The 20,341-nt window shown below is 45.6% G+C and overlaps 1 protein-coding gene across 3 annotated transcripts in view; it reads left to right on the top strand.

The window, feature by feature from the left end:
- Positions 1-20,341, top strand: part of ppp1r9ba (protein phosphatase 1, regulatory subunit 9Ba) — a 68,672-nt gene that overhangs the window by 42,614 nt on the left and 5,717 nt on the right. For all 3 annotated transcript variants that reach the window (XM_024390039.2, XM_024390038.2, XM_042307067.1), the window contains exons 4-9: positions 4,031-4,151; positions 4,254-4,358; positions 8,568-8,703; positions 16,333-16,476; positions 16,635-16,688; positions 16,829-17,058. In XM_024390039.2, the coding sequence (XP_024245807.1) occupies positions 4,031-4,151; positions 4,254-4,358; positions 8,568-8,703; positions 16,333-16,476; positions 16,635-16,688; positions 16,829-17,058 (790 nt within the window). The remainder of the gene's footprint in view (positions 1-4,030; positions 4,152-4,253; positions 4,359-8,567; positions 8,704-16,332; positions 16,477-16,634; positions 16,689-16,828; positions 17,059-20,341) is intronic.

The following is a 20,341-nucleotide window of genomic DNA, read 5'->3' as shown; positions in this document are numbered from 1 at the left end:
CATGACTCAGTCGATAGAGCCTGGCGCGTGCGACACCAAGGGCTGTGGGTTTGATTCGTGCTGGGGCCAACCATAGGGGCGGCACGGTAGCCTAATGGTTAGAGTGTTGGACTAGTAACCGAAAGGTTGCAAGTTCAAATCCCCAAGCTGACAAGGTACAAATCTGTCATTCTGCCCCTGAACAGGCAGTTAACCCACTCTACCTAGGCCGTCATTGAAAATAAGAATTTGTTCTAAGCTGACTTGCCTAGTTGAAAAAAGAAAACATACATAAAATGTATTTAGATATTTTTTTAAATGCAACCTTTATCAAAATCATATCAAATTTTATTGGTCACATACACATGGTTAGCAGATGTTATTGCGTTTGTAAAGAAATGTTTGTGCTTCTAGTTCAGATATTACTTGTTAGATATTGCTGCACTATTTAACAATTCCACAACAAACGCCTAATGGAATGGAATAAGAATATATAAATAAACTTGGCAAAAAAAGAAACGTCCTCACTGTCAACTGCGTTTATTTTCAGCAAACGTAACGTGTAAATATTTGTATGAACATAACAAGATTCAACAACTGAGATATAAACTGAACAAGTTCCACAGACATGTGACTAGCAGAAATGGAATAATGTGTCTCTGAACAAAGGGGGGGGTGTCAAAATCAAAAGTGACAGTCAGTATCTGGTGTGGCCAACCGCTGCCTTAAGTACTGCAGTGCATCTCCTCTACATGGACTGCACCAGATTTGCCAGTTATTGCTGTGAGATGTTACCCCCCTCTTCCACCAAGGCACCTGCAAGTTCCCGGACATTTCTGGAGGGACTGGCCCTAGCCCTCACCCTCCGATCAAGCAGATCCTAGACGTGCTCAATGGGATTGAGATCTGGGCTCTTCCGTGGCCATGGCAGAACACTGACATTCCTGTCTTACAGGAAATCATGCACAGAACGAGCAGTATGGCTGGTGGCATTGTCTTTCTGGTGGGTCATGTCAGGATGAGCTGGCAGGAAGGGTACCACATGATGGAGGATGATGTCTTCCCTGTAACGCACAGCGTTGAGATTGCCTGCAAAATGACAACAAGCTCAGTCTGATGATGCTGTGACACATCGCCCAAGACCATGACGGCCCCGCCACCTCCAAATCGATCCCGCTCCAGGGTACAGGCCTTGGTGTAACTCTCTTTCCTTAGACGATAAACGCGAATCCGACCATTAGTGAGACAAAACCGCGACTCATCAGTGAAGAGCACTTTTTGACAGTCCTGTCTGGTCCAGCGACTGTGGGTTTGTGCCCATAGGCGACGTTGTTGCCGGTGATGTCTGGTAAGGACCTGCCTTACAACAGGCCTACACGCCCTCAGTCCAGTCTCTCTCAGCCTATTGCGGACAGCCTGAGCACTGATGGAGGCATTGTGCGTTCCTGATGTAACTCAGGCAGTTGTTGTTGCCATCCTGTATCTGTCCCGCAGGTGTGATGTTCGGATGTCCCAATCCTCTGCAGGTGTTGTTACACGTGGTCTGCCACGGCGAGGACGATCAGCTGTCCGTCATGTCTCCCTGTAGCGGCCTTAGGCGTCTCACAGCATGGACATTGCAATTCATTGCCCTGGCCACATCTGCAGTCCTCATTCCTCCTTGCAGCATGCCTAAGGCATGTTCACGCAGATGCGCAGGGATCCTGGGCATCTTTCTTTTGGTATTTTTCAGAGTCAGTAAAAATACCTCTTTTAGTGTCCTAAGTTTTCATAACTGTGACCTTAATTGCCTGCCATCTGTAAGCTGTTAGTGTCTTAATGACCGTTCCACAGGTGCATGTTCATTAATTGTTTGTGGTTCATTGAACAGTCATGGGAAACTGTGTTTAAACCCTTTACAATGAAGATCTGTGAAGTTATTTGGATTTTTACGAATTATCTTTGAAAGACAGTGTTCTGAAAAAGGGACGTTTCTTTTTTATATGCATGAACAATGACAGAGCGGCATAGGCTAAGATGCAATAGATGGTATAGAATATACACTTCCGCTCATAGTTTGGGGTCACTTAGAAATGATCAGAAATACAGTAGTCATTGTTAATATTGTAAATGACTATTGTAGCTGGAATTTAATACAAATTTTATAAAAATGTAAATGGCATATGAGAATGACAGAGGATGCTCTGTACATAGGCATACAGAGGCCGATTTATCAGCAACCATCACTCCTGTGTTCCAATGGCACGTTGTGTTAGCTAATCATGTTAAAAGGCTAATTGATCATTAGAAATCCCTTTCACAGTTATGTTAGCAAAGCTGAAAAACTGTTGTGCTGATTTATAGAAGCAATACAACTGGCCTTCTTTAGACTATTTGAGTATCTGGAACATCTGCATTTGTGGGTTCGATTGCAGGCACAAAATGGCCAGAAACAAAGACCTTTCTTCTGAAACTCTTCAGTCTATTCTTGTTCTGAGAAATTAAGGCTATTCCATGTGAGAAATTGCCAAGAAACTTTAGATAAAAGCTGTTTTTCAGTCTCTTGGTCCCAGCTTTGATGCACCTGTACTGACCTCGCCTTCTGGATGGTAGCGGGGTGAACAGGCAGTGGCTCGGTTGGTTGTTGTCCTTGATGATGTCCTGTGACATCGGGTGCTGTAGGTGTCCTGGAGGGCAGGTAGTTTGGTAATGCGTTGTGCAGACTGCACCACCCTCTGGAGAGCCCTGCAGTTGTGGGCCGGGGGCAAAGTTGCCGAGGTTGCCGTACCAGTCGGTGATACAGCCCGACAGGATGCTCTCAATTGTGCATCTGTAAAAGTTTGTGATGGTTTTGGGTGACAAGCCACATTTCTTTAGCCTCCTGACTAGGCAAGTCAGTTAAGACCAAATTCTTATTTATAATGACTGCCTACCCCGGCCAAACTCGAACGACACTTGGCTAATTTGCGCTGCCCAATGGGACTCCCAATCACGCCCGGATGTGATACAGCCTGGAATCAAACCAGAGACTGTAGTGAAGCCTCTTGCACCGAGATAAAAAAATAAAAATAACATTTAACCCAGCAGATGCAGTGCCTTAGACCGCTGCGCCACTACGCTTCACACGACTGTCGCTTTGGAGTTCAATAGCATAAACCAATACAACAGAAAGACGACTAGAGAGAGAATTAACTGTAAACATTTAACTGTAACTATTAAAGTTACAACTAGTAGCTAAACATTTTCAGTGAAGTCTGTAGATCCCATTAAATTGCTTGAACTAGCTAGTTGAAGTCTTTGAGTAACCTTTTACTTTTTTTCTCACAAATCTGCTAGCCACATATATTTACATGACGATGAAACACCTTAGTGGTCACTAAGTGCTAAGTGGTCGCTAATGAATTCAGAGTCGCCCGTTATCTCCTTATTGGATTTATATTACACTAAATTAGCAGTGGCTAATTGGGTTCTAATATGGATAATGGCATAAGAGTAGCTAGCTTAAACTACATCTTTAAGTCAAGGTCCCCCATTTTTTTCCATTTATTTCCTTACATCTGGACGGTAACATTTATGAGGTTAGAGTTCAGGTGGACCTTCTCGCTTCAGCAAACAAAGGAAAGGAGAGGTGCTCACAACAATGACAAAAGTCATGAGAATGGCTTACCAAGAAAAACTTCCAAAAGGACGAATTCAAGGTAAAAAAAGGAGTTGGAGCACTAAAACAAAATTTTTTATTTTTTCTCTCACTTTAATCCATTGTACAGGATGCGAACAGGTGACTGACGTTTCGACGTCAAGCTGACGTCTTCCGCGGAGTGACCTGACCATTGCACTTAGCTCCTATTTCTAGCCTAGTGCCCCATTGAGACACAACAATGGATCCTGTACAATGGATTAAAGTGAGCAAAAATAAATCTCTGCCTTTTTTTGTTGAGTGCTCCAACTCCTTTTTACCTTGAATTAGACATTTTTAAAGGTTTTTCTTGGTAAGCCATGCTCATATTCATGAGGTTATTGTAGTATTTGATTAAATACAATTTCCCCATATCCTATCCCCTCCTCTCCACAGATGGGGACGGTCTGGGGATCAGCATCATCGGCATGGGTGCCGGGGCTGACATGGGTCTGGAGAAACTGGGCATCTTCGTCAAGACGGTCACTGACGGAGGAGCTGCTCACAGAGATGAAAGGTTCTGAACAATCTGTGTTTCAGCAGTGTATCCAAAAATTGTGTTTTTCCCTTGCTCCTTGTCCTCTTTTCCCATTGTTCACTATCACTCCCCCCCGTGCAGGATCCAGGTGAATGACCTGATTGTGGAGGTGGACGGGACCAGTCTGGTGGGCGTGACCCAGGCCTTTGCTGCCTCCGTCCTCAGGAACACTACCGGCACTGTCAAGTAAGAACCCTCACCCAATAGCTGTCAATAAACACTAGGTTTCAACATCAAGATATTGGTACAGTATATATTGTGTATTTACTGCACTCTGGTCAAATATGGTTCAACAGTACCCTGACAAAATAAGCATGGGATTGGAAGGAAGGGGGTCTAGATACAGCACGTTATGAAGACTGGTGATAGGGAACCAAACACACTATTGCTCCCAAATAACTCCACCTCCCTTCAGACCAGATCACAATCGGGATCCCCCTTTCCCCATTCCCCCCTAGGGCTAGGCGGTATACCTTATTTTATGATACACCGGTATTGATGCAGGGACAGATTTGGGTTTTTACTTGACCTTCTATACCGTTATTTGAATGTTTTGTTTGTTAAATGTTATACGCTGTGTGTAACATCCATTTTGTTAGTTTACTTCGCTACTTTAGTCATCTCTCTCCACTCTTTCTCTCGTGCCACTTTCCACAGACCTAGCGCCACGCCCCCTGTCACTCAAGGAGCGCATTTGATGTTCCTCAACCAAGAGACAGTTGCGTTCAGTCTGCATGGTCAATGCAGCACATGCAACAATGTTGATGACATCGATGCTGTTTTCATTTTGCTTCTTAATATAAATCCACTAGCCTTCTATTCTATATCGACACTTAGTTTGTGTTTCTTACATCAGCAAACAGCTAGTTTGTATTTTCTTAGCAAGTTGCCTTAAATCTTGTGAGACGCTAATTGTTAGCCGCTAATAGCTAGCTAGCTAATACATGTACTGAGTAAGAGCAAACGAAGCTAGCTAATACAGCCTGATAATACCAGTAATGGTGTAGACCTAAATCGGCATGTTGTTTGTGCAACAGTATCTTCTAAATCAAAGAGGAATATGCAAAGCAAGAATGTTAGCTACATGAAGTAGATAAAATAAAACATGCAATGTCGCCAAACCTGATAGGGTCCCCTAGGAAACACTTATCAATAATTATAATAATAGTTCCTATCCTGTCACAATAACTCCTCCCTGGCATTTTAATTCGTTGGAATTTCAAACAACACTGTATTCAAAGTGCCCACTATTATATTCTAGCTATAGAATTAGAATAGTCATTCTATTTCCATGATTCCAACAGTTTTGCTCTAATTCGCAAGTCAAATCGCAATTGCAACATTTGGTTAAAAATAAATCCTAGATTATTTGCCCATATTGTGCAGCCCTACGTGGCAGTGTGGAAATTATCTCAATTGAGCAGTGGTGTAAAGTACCTAAGTAAAAAATAATTTCGGGTACTACTTGAGTAGTATACTTTTTGTATCTTTACTATTTCTTTTTGTGACAACTTTTACTTTTACTTCACTACATTCCTAAAGAAAATGCTGTACTTTTTACTCCATACATTTTCCCTGACACCTAAGAGTACTCGTTACATTTTGAATGCTTAGCAGGACAGGAAAATGTTCCAATTTACGCACTTGTGAAGAGAACATCCCTGGTCATCTACTGCCTCTGATCTGAAGGACTCACTAAACACAAATGCTTTGTTTATAAATTATATCTGAGTGTTGGAGTGTGCCCCTGGATATCCGTAAATAAAAAAGAAAATGTTGCCATCTGGTTTGCTTAATATAAGGAATTTGAAATTATTTATACATTTACTTTTGATACTTAAGTATATTTAAAACCAAATACTATTAGACTTTTACTCAAGTAGTATTTTACTGGGTGACTTTCACTTGTACTTTTCACTTTTGCTTAATTTTCTATTAGCGTATCTTTACTTTTACTCTAGTATGACAATTGGGTACTTTTTCCACCAATGCAATTGAGTGCAGGCAATGCAGAAATTATAAAAGTGCTGAAATTTGTTTTGGTTGAAGTTGAATTGAACAGTATAAAGCAATCAGAATGGAGAAAGACTCATTGAAATCACTTAGAATGTATATGTTGCCACCCTAGGCTCACTCACTACTCATAAAGCAAATGTAGAACTTTTACTATTCAAAAACAAAAAGTACCATCATTACCGTCCAATTTCTTTTTAAATACAGTGATATAATATTTTGGCCATATCGCCCTGCCCTATTCCCCCCTCATCCCTCTCCTGTATTTTTAACTGCCTGTGGGGGTCCTTGTGTTATTTGTCAGGGCAGTTTGACTGTAGTGTAGCTAGGTGAGCAGAGACATCTCTCCCTGTCTTCACATCACAGCCACCCAGAGATGGGAGAGCCTGATTAATACATGAGCCTGGATCCCAGGGAGATAGTGGAGAGGTCGGTGAGGGAGTGGCGAAGCTATTTATAAAACAGCCTGGTCCAACCTGATTCTCAGTCCAAGCTCAGGTTGCTGTCTAACACTATGGACTGTAACCAAAGGAGGGGGGATGCCCCAAAAATGTCATCGCCTACCCAATCGGACTCTTGTCTCCCTTTGTGGAAGCACCTTTTTTCAAAGTGAATTTCCCACCTATTCTTCAGTTTTGTACCCATTTTATTCCAAATCCAATAAATGGATTTGTCTCTAGACAATCTCTGTGGAGAATGCTGGTGTTTGACCTCATTCAAAGTCGGATGGGTTTGTAAAGATGATGACAGGGGGATACTTCCAGATTCACACGTACAGATGGTTCCAGACTAGGCCTGGTTGTTTTCCACGTCGCCTCATGTCCTGCAGGCTGGATGGAGAGCGTCTCTGAGCGTGTGAATATTCATTGATTTAGCATCTGTCGATCATCCTCACAGGCTGCTGAGGGGTTGCACTGACAGGTGGGGATGTTTTGATTGGTCCAAAATTAGAAGCGCCGTCTCTTTGGTGAATATGATTCAGCATAGTCACAGAAAATAGATGGCGTGGTTTGCTTTGAAGATGCTGGCATCTTTATCCATGTACAGCTTGGCTTTTCCACATAGTGGTTAGATTCCTAGCCACCATTTCTTCCGCCCTTTTGACCACCACTGAGTTATTTCTCCTCGGGCAACTGAGGGGGCCTCTAGTGGGTTCTTAGCCCTCACACACTCACAACATTATCACGGAACCCCCCGGCTCACACTGGATGCCACAGTGGTGCCGGCGGTCGTGTTGAGTTATGTAGCTACCGCTCTCTTAGGTCTCATTGAGCATGTGTGGTAGTCTAGTCTCTCGCAGGGATACAGATTGGTGACCAGAGGGTTGTTCGTTTATATCTCACTTAGGGTCATTTTTATGATGTAGTGATCAATGCCATTTTTTCCCCCCCTGCAGTAAACCATATTAGGTGTACAAAAATACATCACGTTATAATCGATTTAGAAATGATTGTTTTCATCCTTTTGTCTAGTGCACTTACGTCAAGGAATATGATATTCTGTTGAGAGAATCACTCTGAGTAAAAATGTGGTATTAGCAACAGCACTATGTTTTTCTTTGTGTCTTTACATGTCAATGTGCATCAGGCTGCTTTGCACACATGCTTGAGTGTGGAAAATGATCTCCAGGCAAGCGTCCAGTTGAGGTCTTTCCGCTCGGTCATTCCAATTGAAAACATGTGACAGCCAGAACCGGTGACGCGAACTGTCAGACAGTTCTGCTACAGATGAAATGTCTCTGTTCGGTCCCACATTCTATGAAACATGCATGTTCTCTCATGCTTTCTGGTCCCCAGGACTGACATTTGTTTGTTTAATTGTTATTATCTGTGATACATAGAAAAAGTCTGTGTCTAAAATCGCAATCTATTCCCTGTGTAGCGTTCTGGGCAAAAGTAGTGCACTAAATAGGGAATAATGTGCCATATCAGACACCGCCATAATCTTCTCTTCTGATGGCGTGCCACACTTATTCACTGAATTGTCTTTCTCACATTTTCTACTTGTCACACATTTTTCCTTGATTCTCATTAGTAACGTCAACTCATCCGTCCATGTACAGTGAGTGTCATGTTCCTTCCAGGCACAAGCTTTAATTTTAATTTCCCGTCAAGAGTTGCTGCCCTGGCTTGCACTTGTTTGTAAACTGGGGGCTAATGTCTTGGCAAATGTAACGGATGAATGATTTTGAATTCTACCGTATGGTCCTTCTGTGACAATAGCACATCTATCTTCTGACGTTGCAACCACTAGACCTAAACTTAACTACCCTACCCTAGGTTTACCTCGCTACCCACTCAATTCTACCCCCGGCTTCCCATTGGCTACTCCTTGACAGACATGCCTTTCCACTCACCCCATTGGTCGTTGTTGCCCATGCAGGTTCATGATTGGCCGAGAGAAGCCAGGTGAGCAGAGTGAGGTAGCCCAGCTGATCCAACAGACCCTGGAGCAGGAGCGCTGGCAGAAAGAGATGATGGAGCAGCGCTACAGCCAGTACATGGAGGAGGACGAGGAGGTGAGGGGGCTCACATCGCTGTGTCCCAAATGGCAACCTATTCCCTTTATTGTGCACTACTTCTGACCGGTTAGCGTAGGGCCCTGGTCAAACACACACGCACGCACGCACACACACGCCATGAAAAAAGATTAGTTCAGCCCATCCAAAACATCTCCACTCCTTCCATCAGTCAATAATATGACTGAACAAGATGGCGCTTAAGAAGCGTTTGACACTTCCTCCGCATCACTATCCGATGTTCCATCAGGCTCCCTTCACAATGGAATAATACAACGGTCATTCTAGAAAGAACACTCCTTGTTCACCTCCCCTTCACTTGATCTAACAGGACTGGATAGGTTTAAGCAATATGACGGAACCTAGGTGCACGTAGTGCTTTATACCTGCCCAGTCATCTCAGATCTTTGAAAGGGGCTGAATAAGGACATATACAGTAGGGGAAAGTGTTGTGGAATGAAACCCAGCCCAGCAATTGTCTCAGTTCCTTGTCTCCCCTCAGTCTCTTCCATGGAGAGGAAATGCTTGAATTAATTGAATCTGTCTCCTTGTTAAATTCAATCACGTTCAAGGGATGTCTGGGCTTGGGTGTGAAAGACAGACAAGTGGGGGCCAGATGCCACCACCCAGGTCTGGTATTCCATCACACTGTGTCTCCCCATCAGAACATGCCCCCCTCCCAACAGATCTGAGCCTGCATCAATGTCATTTCCTGCTAAAGATGCGTTACCATACACGTCCTTTCTAATGCGTTTAAAAATGAATCGTTCATGTTATTTGGCCTTGTTTTTATTGATAGGACAGTGCCATCTAACGATGCCTATGTGACTCCGGCTCATCCCCCAGTCTCTGCACTTTGTTAGTTCCTCCTCAACTCCGGTTGGCTATGCAACGTTCAAACGGCGTAAACATGTTCAGCACGTTTAGAGAGTTGACACATCAGACAGTGTTGTTGTGACAGGCGTGTTCAGGGCTTTGATGCTTGGTCCAACTGGGAGGGTTCAGACGAGCACACAGCCCAGGGTTGATGGGGGAGGGGGGGCTGGGGATGTGTGTGTGGCATTCCCTCAGAGAGAGTGACTCATTGGTGTGACAAGGTTAGGAAAGCTTTTGTTGGGGCTTGTCCCAGGCGGCTGTTGTTAAAGGAATATTTGAAATGTCTGTGTGTTGTGTGTGTGTGTGTGCATGAGATGGGAGATGTTAGGAGTGAATAGGGATGGGTATCGTTGAGATTTTAAGGCTTTTAAGATTTTTTTATATTTTACTGAAATAAAAAGCTTTATTTTCTGAAATGTAAAATAAGTAAACTATTATTTACAGCAAAAGAAACAGCAAAGCTTTGAACAAATCACTATTATAGACTAATGTTGTGATGATGGAAATGTAAAACAAATGAACTAAACTATTTTCCTGCAGAAGACAATACAGTGGTATAGAGCAACACGGGTGGGGCATGCAGGTGGGCTGCAGAAGACAATACAGTGGTATAGAGCAACACGGGTGGGGCATGCAGGTGGGCTGCAGAAGACAATACAGTGGTATAGAGCAACACGGGTGGGGCATGCAGGTGGGCTGCAGAAGACAATACAGTGGTATAGAGCAACACGGGTGGGGCATGCAGGTAGGCTGCAGAAGACAATACAGTGGTATAGAGCAACACGGGTGGGGCATGCAGGTGTGCTGCAGAAGACAATACAGTGGTATAGAGCAACACGGGTGGGGCATGCAGGTGGGCTGCAGAAGACAATACAGTGGTATAGAGCAACACGGGTGGGGCATGCAGGAGGGCTGCAGAAGACAATACAGTGGTATAGAGCAACACGGGTGGGGCATGCAGGTGGGCTGCAGAAGACAATACAGTGCTATAGAGCAACACGGGTGGGGCCTGCAGGTGGGCTGCAGAAGACAATACAGTGGTATAGAGCAACACGGGTGGGGCATGCAGGTGGGCTGCAGAAGACAATACAGTGGTATAGAGCAACACGGGTGGGGCATGCAGGTGGGCTGCAGAAGACAATACAGTGGTATAGAGCAACACGGGTGGGGCATGCAGGTGGGCTGCAGAAGACAATACAGTGGTATAGAGCAACACGGGTGGGGCATGCAGGTGGGCTGCAGAAGACAATACAGTGGTATAGAGCAACACGGGTGGGGCATGCAGGTGGGCTGCAGAAGACAATACAGTGGTATAGAGCAACACGGGTGGGGCATGCAGGTGGGCTGCAGAAGACAATACAGTGGTATAGAGCAACACGGGTGGGGCATGCAGGAGGGCTGCAGAAGACAATACAGTGGTATAGAGCAACATGGGTGGGGCATGCAGGTGGGCTGCAGAAGACAATACAGTGGTATAGAGCAACACGGATGGGGCATGCAGGTGGGCTGCAGAAGACAATACAGTGGTATAGAGCAACACGGGTGGGGCATGCAGGTAGGCTGCAGAAGACAATACAGTGGTATAGAGCAACACGGGTGGGGCATGCAGGAGGGCTGCAGAAGACAATACAGTGGTATAGAGCAACACGGGTGGGCTGCAGAAGACAATACAGTGGTATAGAGCAACACGGGTGGGGCATGCAGGTGGGCTGCAGAAGACAATACAGTGGTATAGAGCAACACGGGTGGGCTGCAGAAGACAATACAGTGGTATAGAGCAACACGGGTGGGGCCTGCAGGTGGGCTGCAGAAGACAATACAGTGGTATAGAACAACACAGGTGGGGCATGCAGGTGGGCTGCAGAAGACAATACAGTGGTATAGAGCAACACGGGTGGGGCATGCAGGAGGGCTGCAGAAGACAATACAGTGGTATAGAGCAACACGGGTGGGGAATGCAGGTGGGCTGCAGAAGACAATACAGTGGTATAGAGCAACATGGGTGGGGCATGCAGGTAGGCTGCAGAAGACAATACAGTGGTATAGAGCAACACGGGTGGGGCATGCAGGTGGGCTGCAGAAGACAATACAGTGGTATAGAGCAACACGGGTGGGGAATGCAGGTGGGCTGCAGAAGACAATACAGTGGTATAGAGCAACACGGGTGGGGCATGCAGGTGGGCTGCAGAAGACAATACAGTGGTATAGAGCAAAACCGGTGGGGCATGCAGGTGGGCTGCAGAAGACAATACAGTGGTATAGAGCAACACGGGTGGGGCATGCAGGTGGGCTGCAGAAGACAATACAGTGGTATAGAGCAACACGGGTGGGCTGCAGAAGACAATACAGTGGTATAGAGCAACACGGGTGGGGCCTGCAGGTGGGCTGCAGAAGACAATACAGTGGTATAGAACAACACAGGTGGGGCATGCAGGTGGGCTGCAGAAGACAATACAGTGGTATAGAGCAACACGGGTGGGGCATGCAGGAGGGCTGCAGAAGACAATACAGTGGTATAGAGCAACACGGGTGGGGAATGCAGGTGGGCTGCAGAAGACAATACAGTGGTATAGAGCAACATGGGTGGGGCATGCAGGTAGGCTGCAGAAGACAATACAGTGGTATAGAGCAACACGGGTGGGGCATGCAGGTGGGCTGCAGAAGACAATACAGTGGTATAGAGCAAAACCGGTGGGGCATGCAGGTGGGCTGCAGAAGACAATACAGTGGTATAGAGCAACACGGGTGGGGCCTGCAGGTGGGCTGCAGAAGACAATACAGTGGTATAGAGCAACACGGGTGGGGCCTGCAGGTGGGCTGCAGAAGACAATACAGTGGTATAGAGCAACACGGGTGGGGCCTGCAGGTGGGCTGCAGAAGACAATACAGTGGTATAGAGCAACACGGGTGGGGCATGCAGGTGGGCTGCAGAAGATAATACAGTGGTATAGAGCAACACGGGTGGGGCCTGCAGGTGGGCTGCAGAAGACAATACAGTGGTATAGAGCAACATGGGTGGGGCATGCAGGTGGGCTGCAGAAGACAATACAGTGCTATAGAGCAACACGGGTGGGGCCTGCAGGTGGGCTGCAGAAGACAATACAGTGCTATAGAGCAACACGGGTGGGGCCTGCAGGTGGGCTGCAGAAGATAATACAGTGGTATAGAGCAACATGGGTGGGGCATGCAGGTGGGCTGCAGAAGACAATACAGTGGTATAGAGCAACACGGGTGGGGCATGCAGGAGGGCTGCAGAAGACAATACAGTGGTATAGAGCAACACGGGTGGGGCCTGCAGGTGGGCTGCAGAAGACAATACAGTGGTATAGAGCAACACGGGTGGGGCATGCAGGAGGGCTGCAGAAGACAATACAGTGGTATAGAGCAACACGGGTGGGGCATGCAGGTGGGCTGCAGAAGACAATACAGTGGAATAGAGCAACACGGGTGGGGCATGCAGGTGGGCTGCAGAATACAATACAGTGGTATAGAGCAACACGGGTGGGGCATGCAGGTATGCTGCAGAAGACAATACAGTGGTATAGAGCAACACGGGTGGGGCATGCAGGTGGGCTGCAGAAGACAATACAGTGGTATAGAGCAACACGGGTGGGGCATGCAGGTGGGCTGCAGAAGGACTAACAGTTCTTAGCAGTTCTTCTGGAGAAAGTTCAACATATTTACCTTCTCTGGCAGAAGTCAGGACCTCTCCTGGCTTATTGTGTTCCCTGCAGTCGAAAATACCCTCTCACTAGGGGTGGAGGAGACTTGAGCACAGAGGTAGCTTGTTGCAATGTTTGTGAGGAGGGGCAGAGTAGCTCTATTCTCCCACATCACAGGATCTTCAGCCATGGGGATGGGTGGCAGGCATTTGTAGAGCTTGACCTCTAGCCCAACATGCTCGCTGAGGGACGAGGTGTCCTGTTAGATTGTCAACCTCAACTCCCTCTCAACTCTGAAAACAGCTGCTCCAAGGCACTCCTTGTTTTGTCACATTCAGACTCCTCCTGTTGCTGGTGCTCTGTGTCCGTCTGTTCCAGTTCCTCTGACAGCCCCGGTGTTGCTCCTGTCACATTGGCCTCAACAGTTGCCTTCCTCAGCCTGTCCCAGGTGGCGTCACTCCCCGGCCTCCCTTTAAATCTGGGGTCCATTGCTGTGGCCTCATGCAGGAAGGCTTGAATGTCCTCATCCTGATGGTGCTCGGAGAGGTTCTCCCACACCTTCTCTTTGATGGTTGCCACAAACCGTTGTGTCTTCATGCTTCAGAGTGAAGTGCTCTTCCAGTTTTTGGAGGATGGGTTTGATCTGTCCACAGGTGGCATTCTTTTCAGACGACACACACAGTGTGGATGTATAGAGGATTCTCATGAGTTGGACAAACTCCTCAGCTTTACAGATGTCCTCGTCCTTAATAGATTGAACTGGCTTCTTTCCCAAGGAGCTGCTGCTTTTCCTTCAAGACTGTGGTTCCTTCGAGGATCTCTTGAACCACATGACCACTGCTCTGATTCTGGCTGCCAGAAATTTAGTAGATTTTTTCCGCTGCCAGATTCAATGTGTGCGCAAAGCATCCTATTTTTAGAATGTGTAGCCTCTTGATGGCAACATCCAGATTGCCAGCATTATCAACAGTCACCACCTCAATCTTGCTCGGCACGATCTCAAACTCTTCCAGAATGTCTGAGATCTCCTCTGCCACTACTTTGCCAGTTTGCGATTTGTACTCTGCCCTGGTGTGGTGGACCTTCTGTTTTACACTGCCCTGGTGTGGAGGACCTTCTGTTTTACACTGCCCTGGTGTGGAGGACCTTCTGTTTTACACTGCCCTGGTGTGGAGGACCTTCTGTTTTACACTGCCCTGGTGTGGAGGACCTGGTCCTGGCCATTGTGGAGAGGTTGGAGTCTGTTTGATTGAGTGTGTGGACAGGTGTCTTTTATACAGGTAACGAGTTCAAACAGGTACAGTTAATACAGGTAATGAGTGGAGAACAGGAGAGCTTCTTAAAGAAAAACTAACAGGTATGTGAGAGCCGGAATTCTTACTGGTTGGTAGGGATCAAGTACTTATGTCCTGCAATAAAATGCAAATGAATTACTTAAAAATCATACAATGTGATTTTCTGGAATTTTAGATTCCGTCTCTCACAGTTGAAGTGTACCTATGATCAAAATTACAGACCTCTACATGCTTTGTAAGTAGGACAACCTGCAAAATCGTCAGTGTATCAAATACTTGTTCTCCCCACTGTATATACTGACAGACTGTTACCTAAAGCCCTTGGACTCCAATGTTGCAAAGGGGTGTAGGCCTTTCACTATGAACTTGGTCACGGCTAGGTGGCACTCATTCACCTTCTCCTCAGTCATCCTCCCACTAGCTGCCAGCGTGAAGGGGCTTTGGGCTTGTCTTTGCCTTGGACCAGTGGTATTTGAGGGAGGAGTGGGTTGGTTCATTGCAGCTGCAACTTTAACAAAAAAAAGTTTCAACTTTACATGGGTGATTAAATTTATGAACACACCCATAGCTAAACAATCAGCTGGCTAATGGTTACTTTTGCATAAATGTTGTAACTCTGTGTGTGGGCTCTAGGCTGCTAGCATACATACATAACGTAGATCAAGCAACGAGAGATGAACTACGAGCTAGGCAGTCGAAACCGGTGCATTTCTCTGTCTGGTACATGATGCACTTTCCATAGATGTTTGGACAGATTGCTTGTGTTTCTGCCCTTACAAGCAAAAGTCTTGTTGCACTTGTGGTAACGAGCATTGTCAGCATCGACTCTGGTTTAACGTGTAGCTCTCTCCACCATCGTCACTGGTGAAGTGTAACCACACTTTAACGTGTAGCTCTCTCCACCATCGTCACTGATTAAGAGCAGCGTGCTGTGACGTGTGAGAGACGCGTAAGAGTGAGCTCTCTTCTGGGTTGGGAATAGCGAAAATGCATCATAGACGAATGTCTTAATTTTATTGCAAATTAGAAACGGTTGGTGAGATACAATGTGCAAGATAACGTTTATGTAGCAATAATGAATAGGAAATGTATTTTCTTAATTTCTCCAGTACCGAAAGCAGAACCGATAACGTCGAAGCTTATCGATACTACGTTCTTTAATAATTTAGCCCCGGGGCCCGTTTAATACTGGGTTTCGGTACCCATCCCTAGGAGTGTGTGTGTGTGAGAAGGAAGGGGAAATGTTCTTTTTTCTAACAGAGATGTGTGTGTGTTTTGTTATTGACCTCACCAGGTCCATATAGACAGTACAGTAGAGTGGGATTTATTGCACAAATCAACATACAAATGTGTCTATAATCAATTGTTATGTAGACTATTTGTCAACAAAGATTCACTGAGTCCCCTGACAAGCTTTGCCTTCTGACAAGCTTGCCTGGTAAACACAAAATGGTGGTTGCCCAATTCTAGGGTGTCAATTCTGGCCCACTATCGTTCTACTCCTTGAGGGCTTTTTCCTCTATGCTCAACTTCACCATCTAGTGGCCATTTCAGGGTAGAGGGAAAACATTGTTTAGAAATAGAAATGGAGGCCTATCCTGTGAGGACCCTCCCAAAAAACCTTGGTTCCCCTTTGGTAAAACCATGTATTTACTTCATGGTAGTTACATGGGCAGGTATGGTTACTGTGTGACGACATTGTTGGTTCACAACAAGACAGAAACATGACAGGAATGTCTAAATGCACTCTCTGAATATATTGTGAATACACTCCGAATCTTCCGAATGTCCTCCAGACAGGTGAGTATGCCACAGACGAGGAGGAGGAGATGAGCCCCATGTTCCCCAACGCCATAGAGGTGTTTGATCTGGCGGAGAATGAGGACATGCTCTCCCCCATGGAGATGGACCCTGAGAAACTGGCCCACAAGTTCAAAGAGGTGAGAAGGGAGGCTTGATGCCAAAGGCAAATGTTCATTGCGAAATGGAGAAAAAGTTCTAATCAATTTGACTACTTGTTGAGAGAGCGTATGAGATGAGACATTGGGCTGGAGTGAGCCATGGTGCCCATTTTTTTAACCGCTCTCTCCCTCTGTAGCTTCAGATAAAGCATGCCGTCACCCAGGCCGAGATTCAACAACTGAAGAGAAAGGTTAGACCTGCTCCAAAATCAATTACCCAACAAACATGGGACTTGTTTCACAGACCCACCTTAACCCTGGACTAAAACACAGTCCAGGGGTAAACTAGAAGTATACAGGAATAAACTTTACACTTTCTTCCCTCATCTAGCTGGCGCATGCAGAGCAGGACAAGCTGCGCTGGCGCATGGAGCGTGCCCAGCTGGAACAGAGCGTTCGGGAGAACAAGGAGCGCATGGAGAAGTTGGAGGGCTACTGGATGGAGGCCCAAAGTCTGTGTCAGGCGGTGGACGAACACCTGAAGGAGACACAGGCCCAATACCAGACCCTGGAGCGCAAGTACAGCAAAGCCAAGCGCCTCATCAAGGAATACCAGCAGAAGTAAGGAGGATTCTGGGGTTTGTAGGAGGGAGAGGAATGAAGGATTCTGGAGTTTATAGAGAAGGATGGGGAGATTCTGGGGTTTGTAGGAGGAAGAGAGGGATGGGGGGTTTCTGGGGGTTTGTAGTAGGAAGAGGATTGGGGTTCTGGGGTTTATAGGAGAAAGAGGAATGGAAGATTCTGGAGTTTGTAAGAGGAAGAGAGAAATGGAGGATTCTGGGATTTTTAGGTGGTAGTGCTGAGCAATTAACTGAAATTGCGGGGGTTTGTTATTAAATGACCTACGTTGGTTCAATTACTTAAATTTTTTTAGCTCAACGCGCCGTTTCTCTAGAGAAGTCAAGAACGATACGAGACGCTAGGCTGAAGGGAGTTGTAGTTTCCATTTAAGCAAATTAATTCACAGCAGAAATGTGGTAATTAACTTAAATGACTATAATCAATTGCGCCTATTCTTTCCGGCATGGACAGAGACGGATACACACAGACTGCACGAGAGAGGATGATGGATAGAGACAGCTCGTGAGGTAGCGCAACCGGATTTGATAGTTGTAGTATTTGGTAATAAGCAGTCTAGAAAGTATGACTTGCCTACTTTGATGAACGTAGTATTATGACTATAAGTACTATTCCCTGAAGGAGGGAAACGAGGTACAACATCCTTCTTCGGGATCAGTGTCCCTTCCACGGGACGGTCGAGCTAACGTAGGCTAATGCGATTAGCATGAGGTTGTAAGTAACAAGAAAATATCCCAGGGCATAGACATATCTGATATTGGCAGAAAGCTTAAGTTCTTATTTTACTAGGCAAGTCAGTTAAGAACACATTCTTATTTTCAATGACGGCCTAGGAACAGTGGGTTAACTGCCTGGTCAGGGGCAGAAACAACAGATTTGTACCTTGTCAGCTCGGTGATTTGAACTTGCAACCTTTCGGTTACGAGTCCAATGCTCTAACCACTAGGCTACCCTGCCATTAGTTAATCTAACTGCACTATCCAATTTACAGTAGTTATTACAGTGAAGGAATACCATGCTATTGTTTGAGGAGAGTGCACAATTTTATATTGGATCAGTCTAAAACTTTGCACATGCACTGCTGCCATCTAGTGGCCAAAATCTAAATTGCACCTGGGCTGGAATAATACTATATGGCCTTTCAAAGATGAGGGTACAAAAAAATACTAAAGAACGGTTGTTTTTTTCTTTGTATTATCTTTTCCTACATTACTTTCACATTTCCATAAACTTCAAAGTGTTTCCTTTCAAATGGTACCAAGAATATGCATATTCGTGGTACCATTTCATCTCCTTTTTTATTTCTTTTTTTTCTACCCAATTTCGTGATATCCAATTGCGATCTTGTCTCATCGCTGCAACTCCCCAACGGGCTCGGGAGAGGAATGCGTCTTCTGAAACATGACCCGCCGATCCGCACTTCTTTACACTTAGCGCCCACTTCTCCAATGTGTCGCCAGCAGCATACCACCTTGCATTAACCCCTGCTAGCTTTCTTCTGAAGCCAAGCAGGGTTGGTCCTGGTCAGTTCCTGGATGGGAGACCACATGCTGCTGGAAGTGGTGTTGGAGGGCCAGTAGGAGGCACTCTTTCCTCTGGTCTAAAAATAAATAACTATCCCAATGCCCAGGACACTGCCCTGTGTAGGGTGCCGTCTTTCGGATGGGAAGTTAAACGGGTGTCCTGACTCTCTGAGGTCATTAAAGATCCCATGGCACTTATCGTAAGAGTAAGGGTGTTAACCCCGGTATCCTGGCTAAATTCCCAATCTGGCCCTCAAACCATCACGGTCACCTAATAATCCCCAGTTTACAATTGGCTCATTCATCCCCCTCCTCTCCCCTGTAACTATTCCCCAGGTCGTTGCTGCAAATGAGAATGTGTTCTCAGTCAACTTACCTGGTAAAATAATGGATGAATAAAATCAACCAGTGGTGTAAAGTACTTTTAAGTAGTTTTTTGGGGGTAACTGTACTTTCCTATTTATGTTTTTGACAACTTTTACTACACCACATTCCTGAAGAAAACTTTTTTTACTCCCATACATTTTCCCTGACACCCAAAAGTACTTGTTACATTTTGAATGCTTAGCAGGACAGGGAAATGGGCCAAATTCACACACTTATTAAGAGAACATCCCTACTGCCTATGATCTGGCGGTCTCACTAAACATTGTGCCCCTGGCTATCCGTATTTAAACATAAATGGGAATGGGGTTGCCATAATGCCGGGGGAAATATATTACGTTTCACTCGCAGGAAGCTAAGCATGCTAGCTGACATTAGCCAGGATTTTTTCTTTTTTAGCATAATCTAGGCTAGCTAGCTTCTTTGACTGTAGCATGGTCCATTTTAGAAAAACCAAGCGACTTAACACTACGTATACTCAAAAAGAGAGCAACTCCACCGTGGGAATAGCTAGTAATAGCTAGCTCGCCTACGCGTGTTAGCCAACCTGGCTAGCACGCTATGCAGCGCTCACTTAGCTAGCCAAGTCGAGAAAGTCCACATAACCGAGGTGGGGCCGGACCCTTCATCAACAAGTCTGGGAAGAGTGGCAAGCGGTGCTTGACCGAGTCGCACAGGCAGTGGGCAATACTCCCACGGACTGGTTTGAGCGAGGGGCCGCCTGAGCGGGCTGCAAGCGGAGACTAACTACACACAGTGAGTACCTTATAGATAAATGGCTCAGCCGTCGTCGTCTCGTTCATTTTCTTAGCCGTCTTAATCATCGCACCAGCAAATTGAAGAAGAACACGTCATTTGATTTAGAAAACGTATGAGAACAAATACAAACTTCAGCACCCCACGTCCAGAGGATGAGCTCTACCACTATGGGACAGTTTAGTTGGCACAACGTAAGACAGTCTCATTTTCTAATTGTTTGTGTTAGTAGCGTGAATCATTCCTGTTCATACTGAGTGGAATAATTGAAGGAATGAATCAGACCCTCATACTTATCACCTATGGATGGCAGGGCTTCTGGCGAGGCATGGATTTCATTGGCCTGGTCAGGCGTGATTGTAGATCCTTAAAAATTTCTTAGGGATCAAATCCCGGTAACGGGATCGATTTGACAACACCTAGTGAAAATGCAGGGCGCCAAATTCAAACAAATCTCATAATTAAAATTCCTCAAACATACAAGTATTATATACCATTTTAAAGATAAACTTCTTGTTAATCCCACCTCAGTGTCCGATTTCAAAAAGGATTTGCTGTGAAAGCATACCATGTGATTATGTTAGGTCAGCGCCTAGTCACAA

Source organism: Oncorhynchus tshawytscha, linkage group LG27, assembly GCF_018296145.1.
Source record: "Oncorhynchus tshawytscha isolate Ot180627B linkage group LG27, Otsh_v2.0, whole genome shotgun sequence".
Classification (NCBI taxonomy): Eukaryota; Metazoa; Chordata; class Actinopteri; order Salmoniformes; family Salmonidae; genus Oncorhynchus; species Oncorhynchus tshawytscha.
Note: the sequence above shows the minus strand (reverse complement) of the source record. Positions and strands in the feature narration are given on the sequence as shown.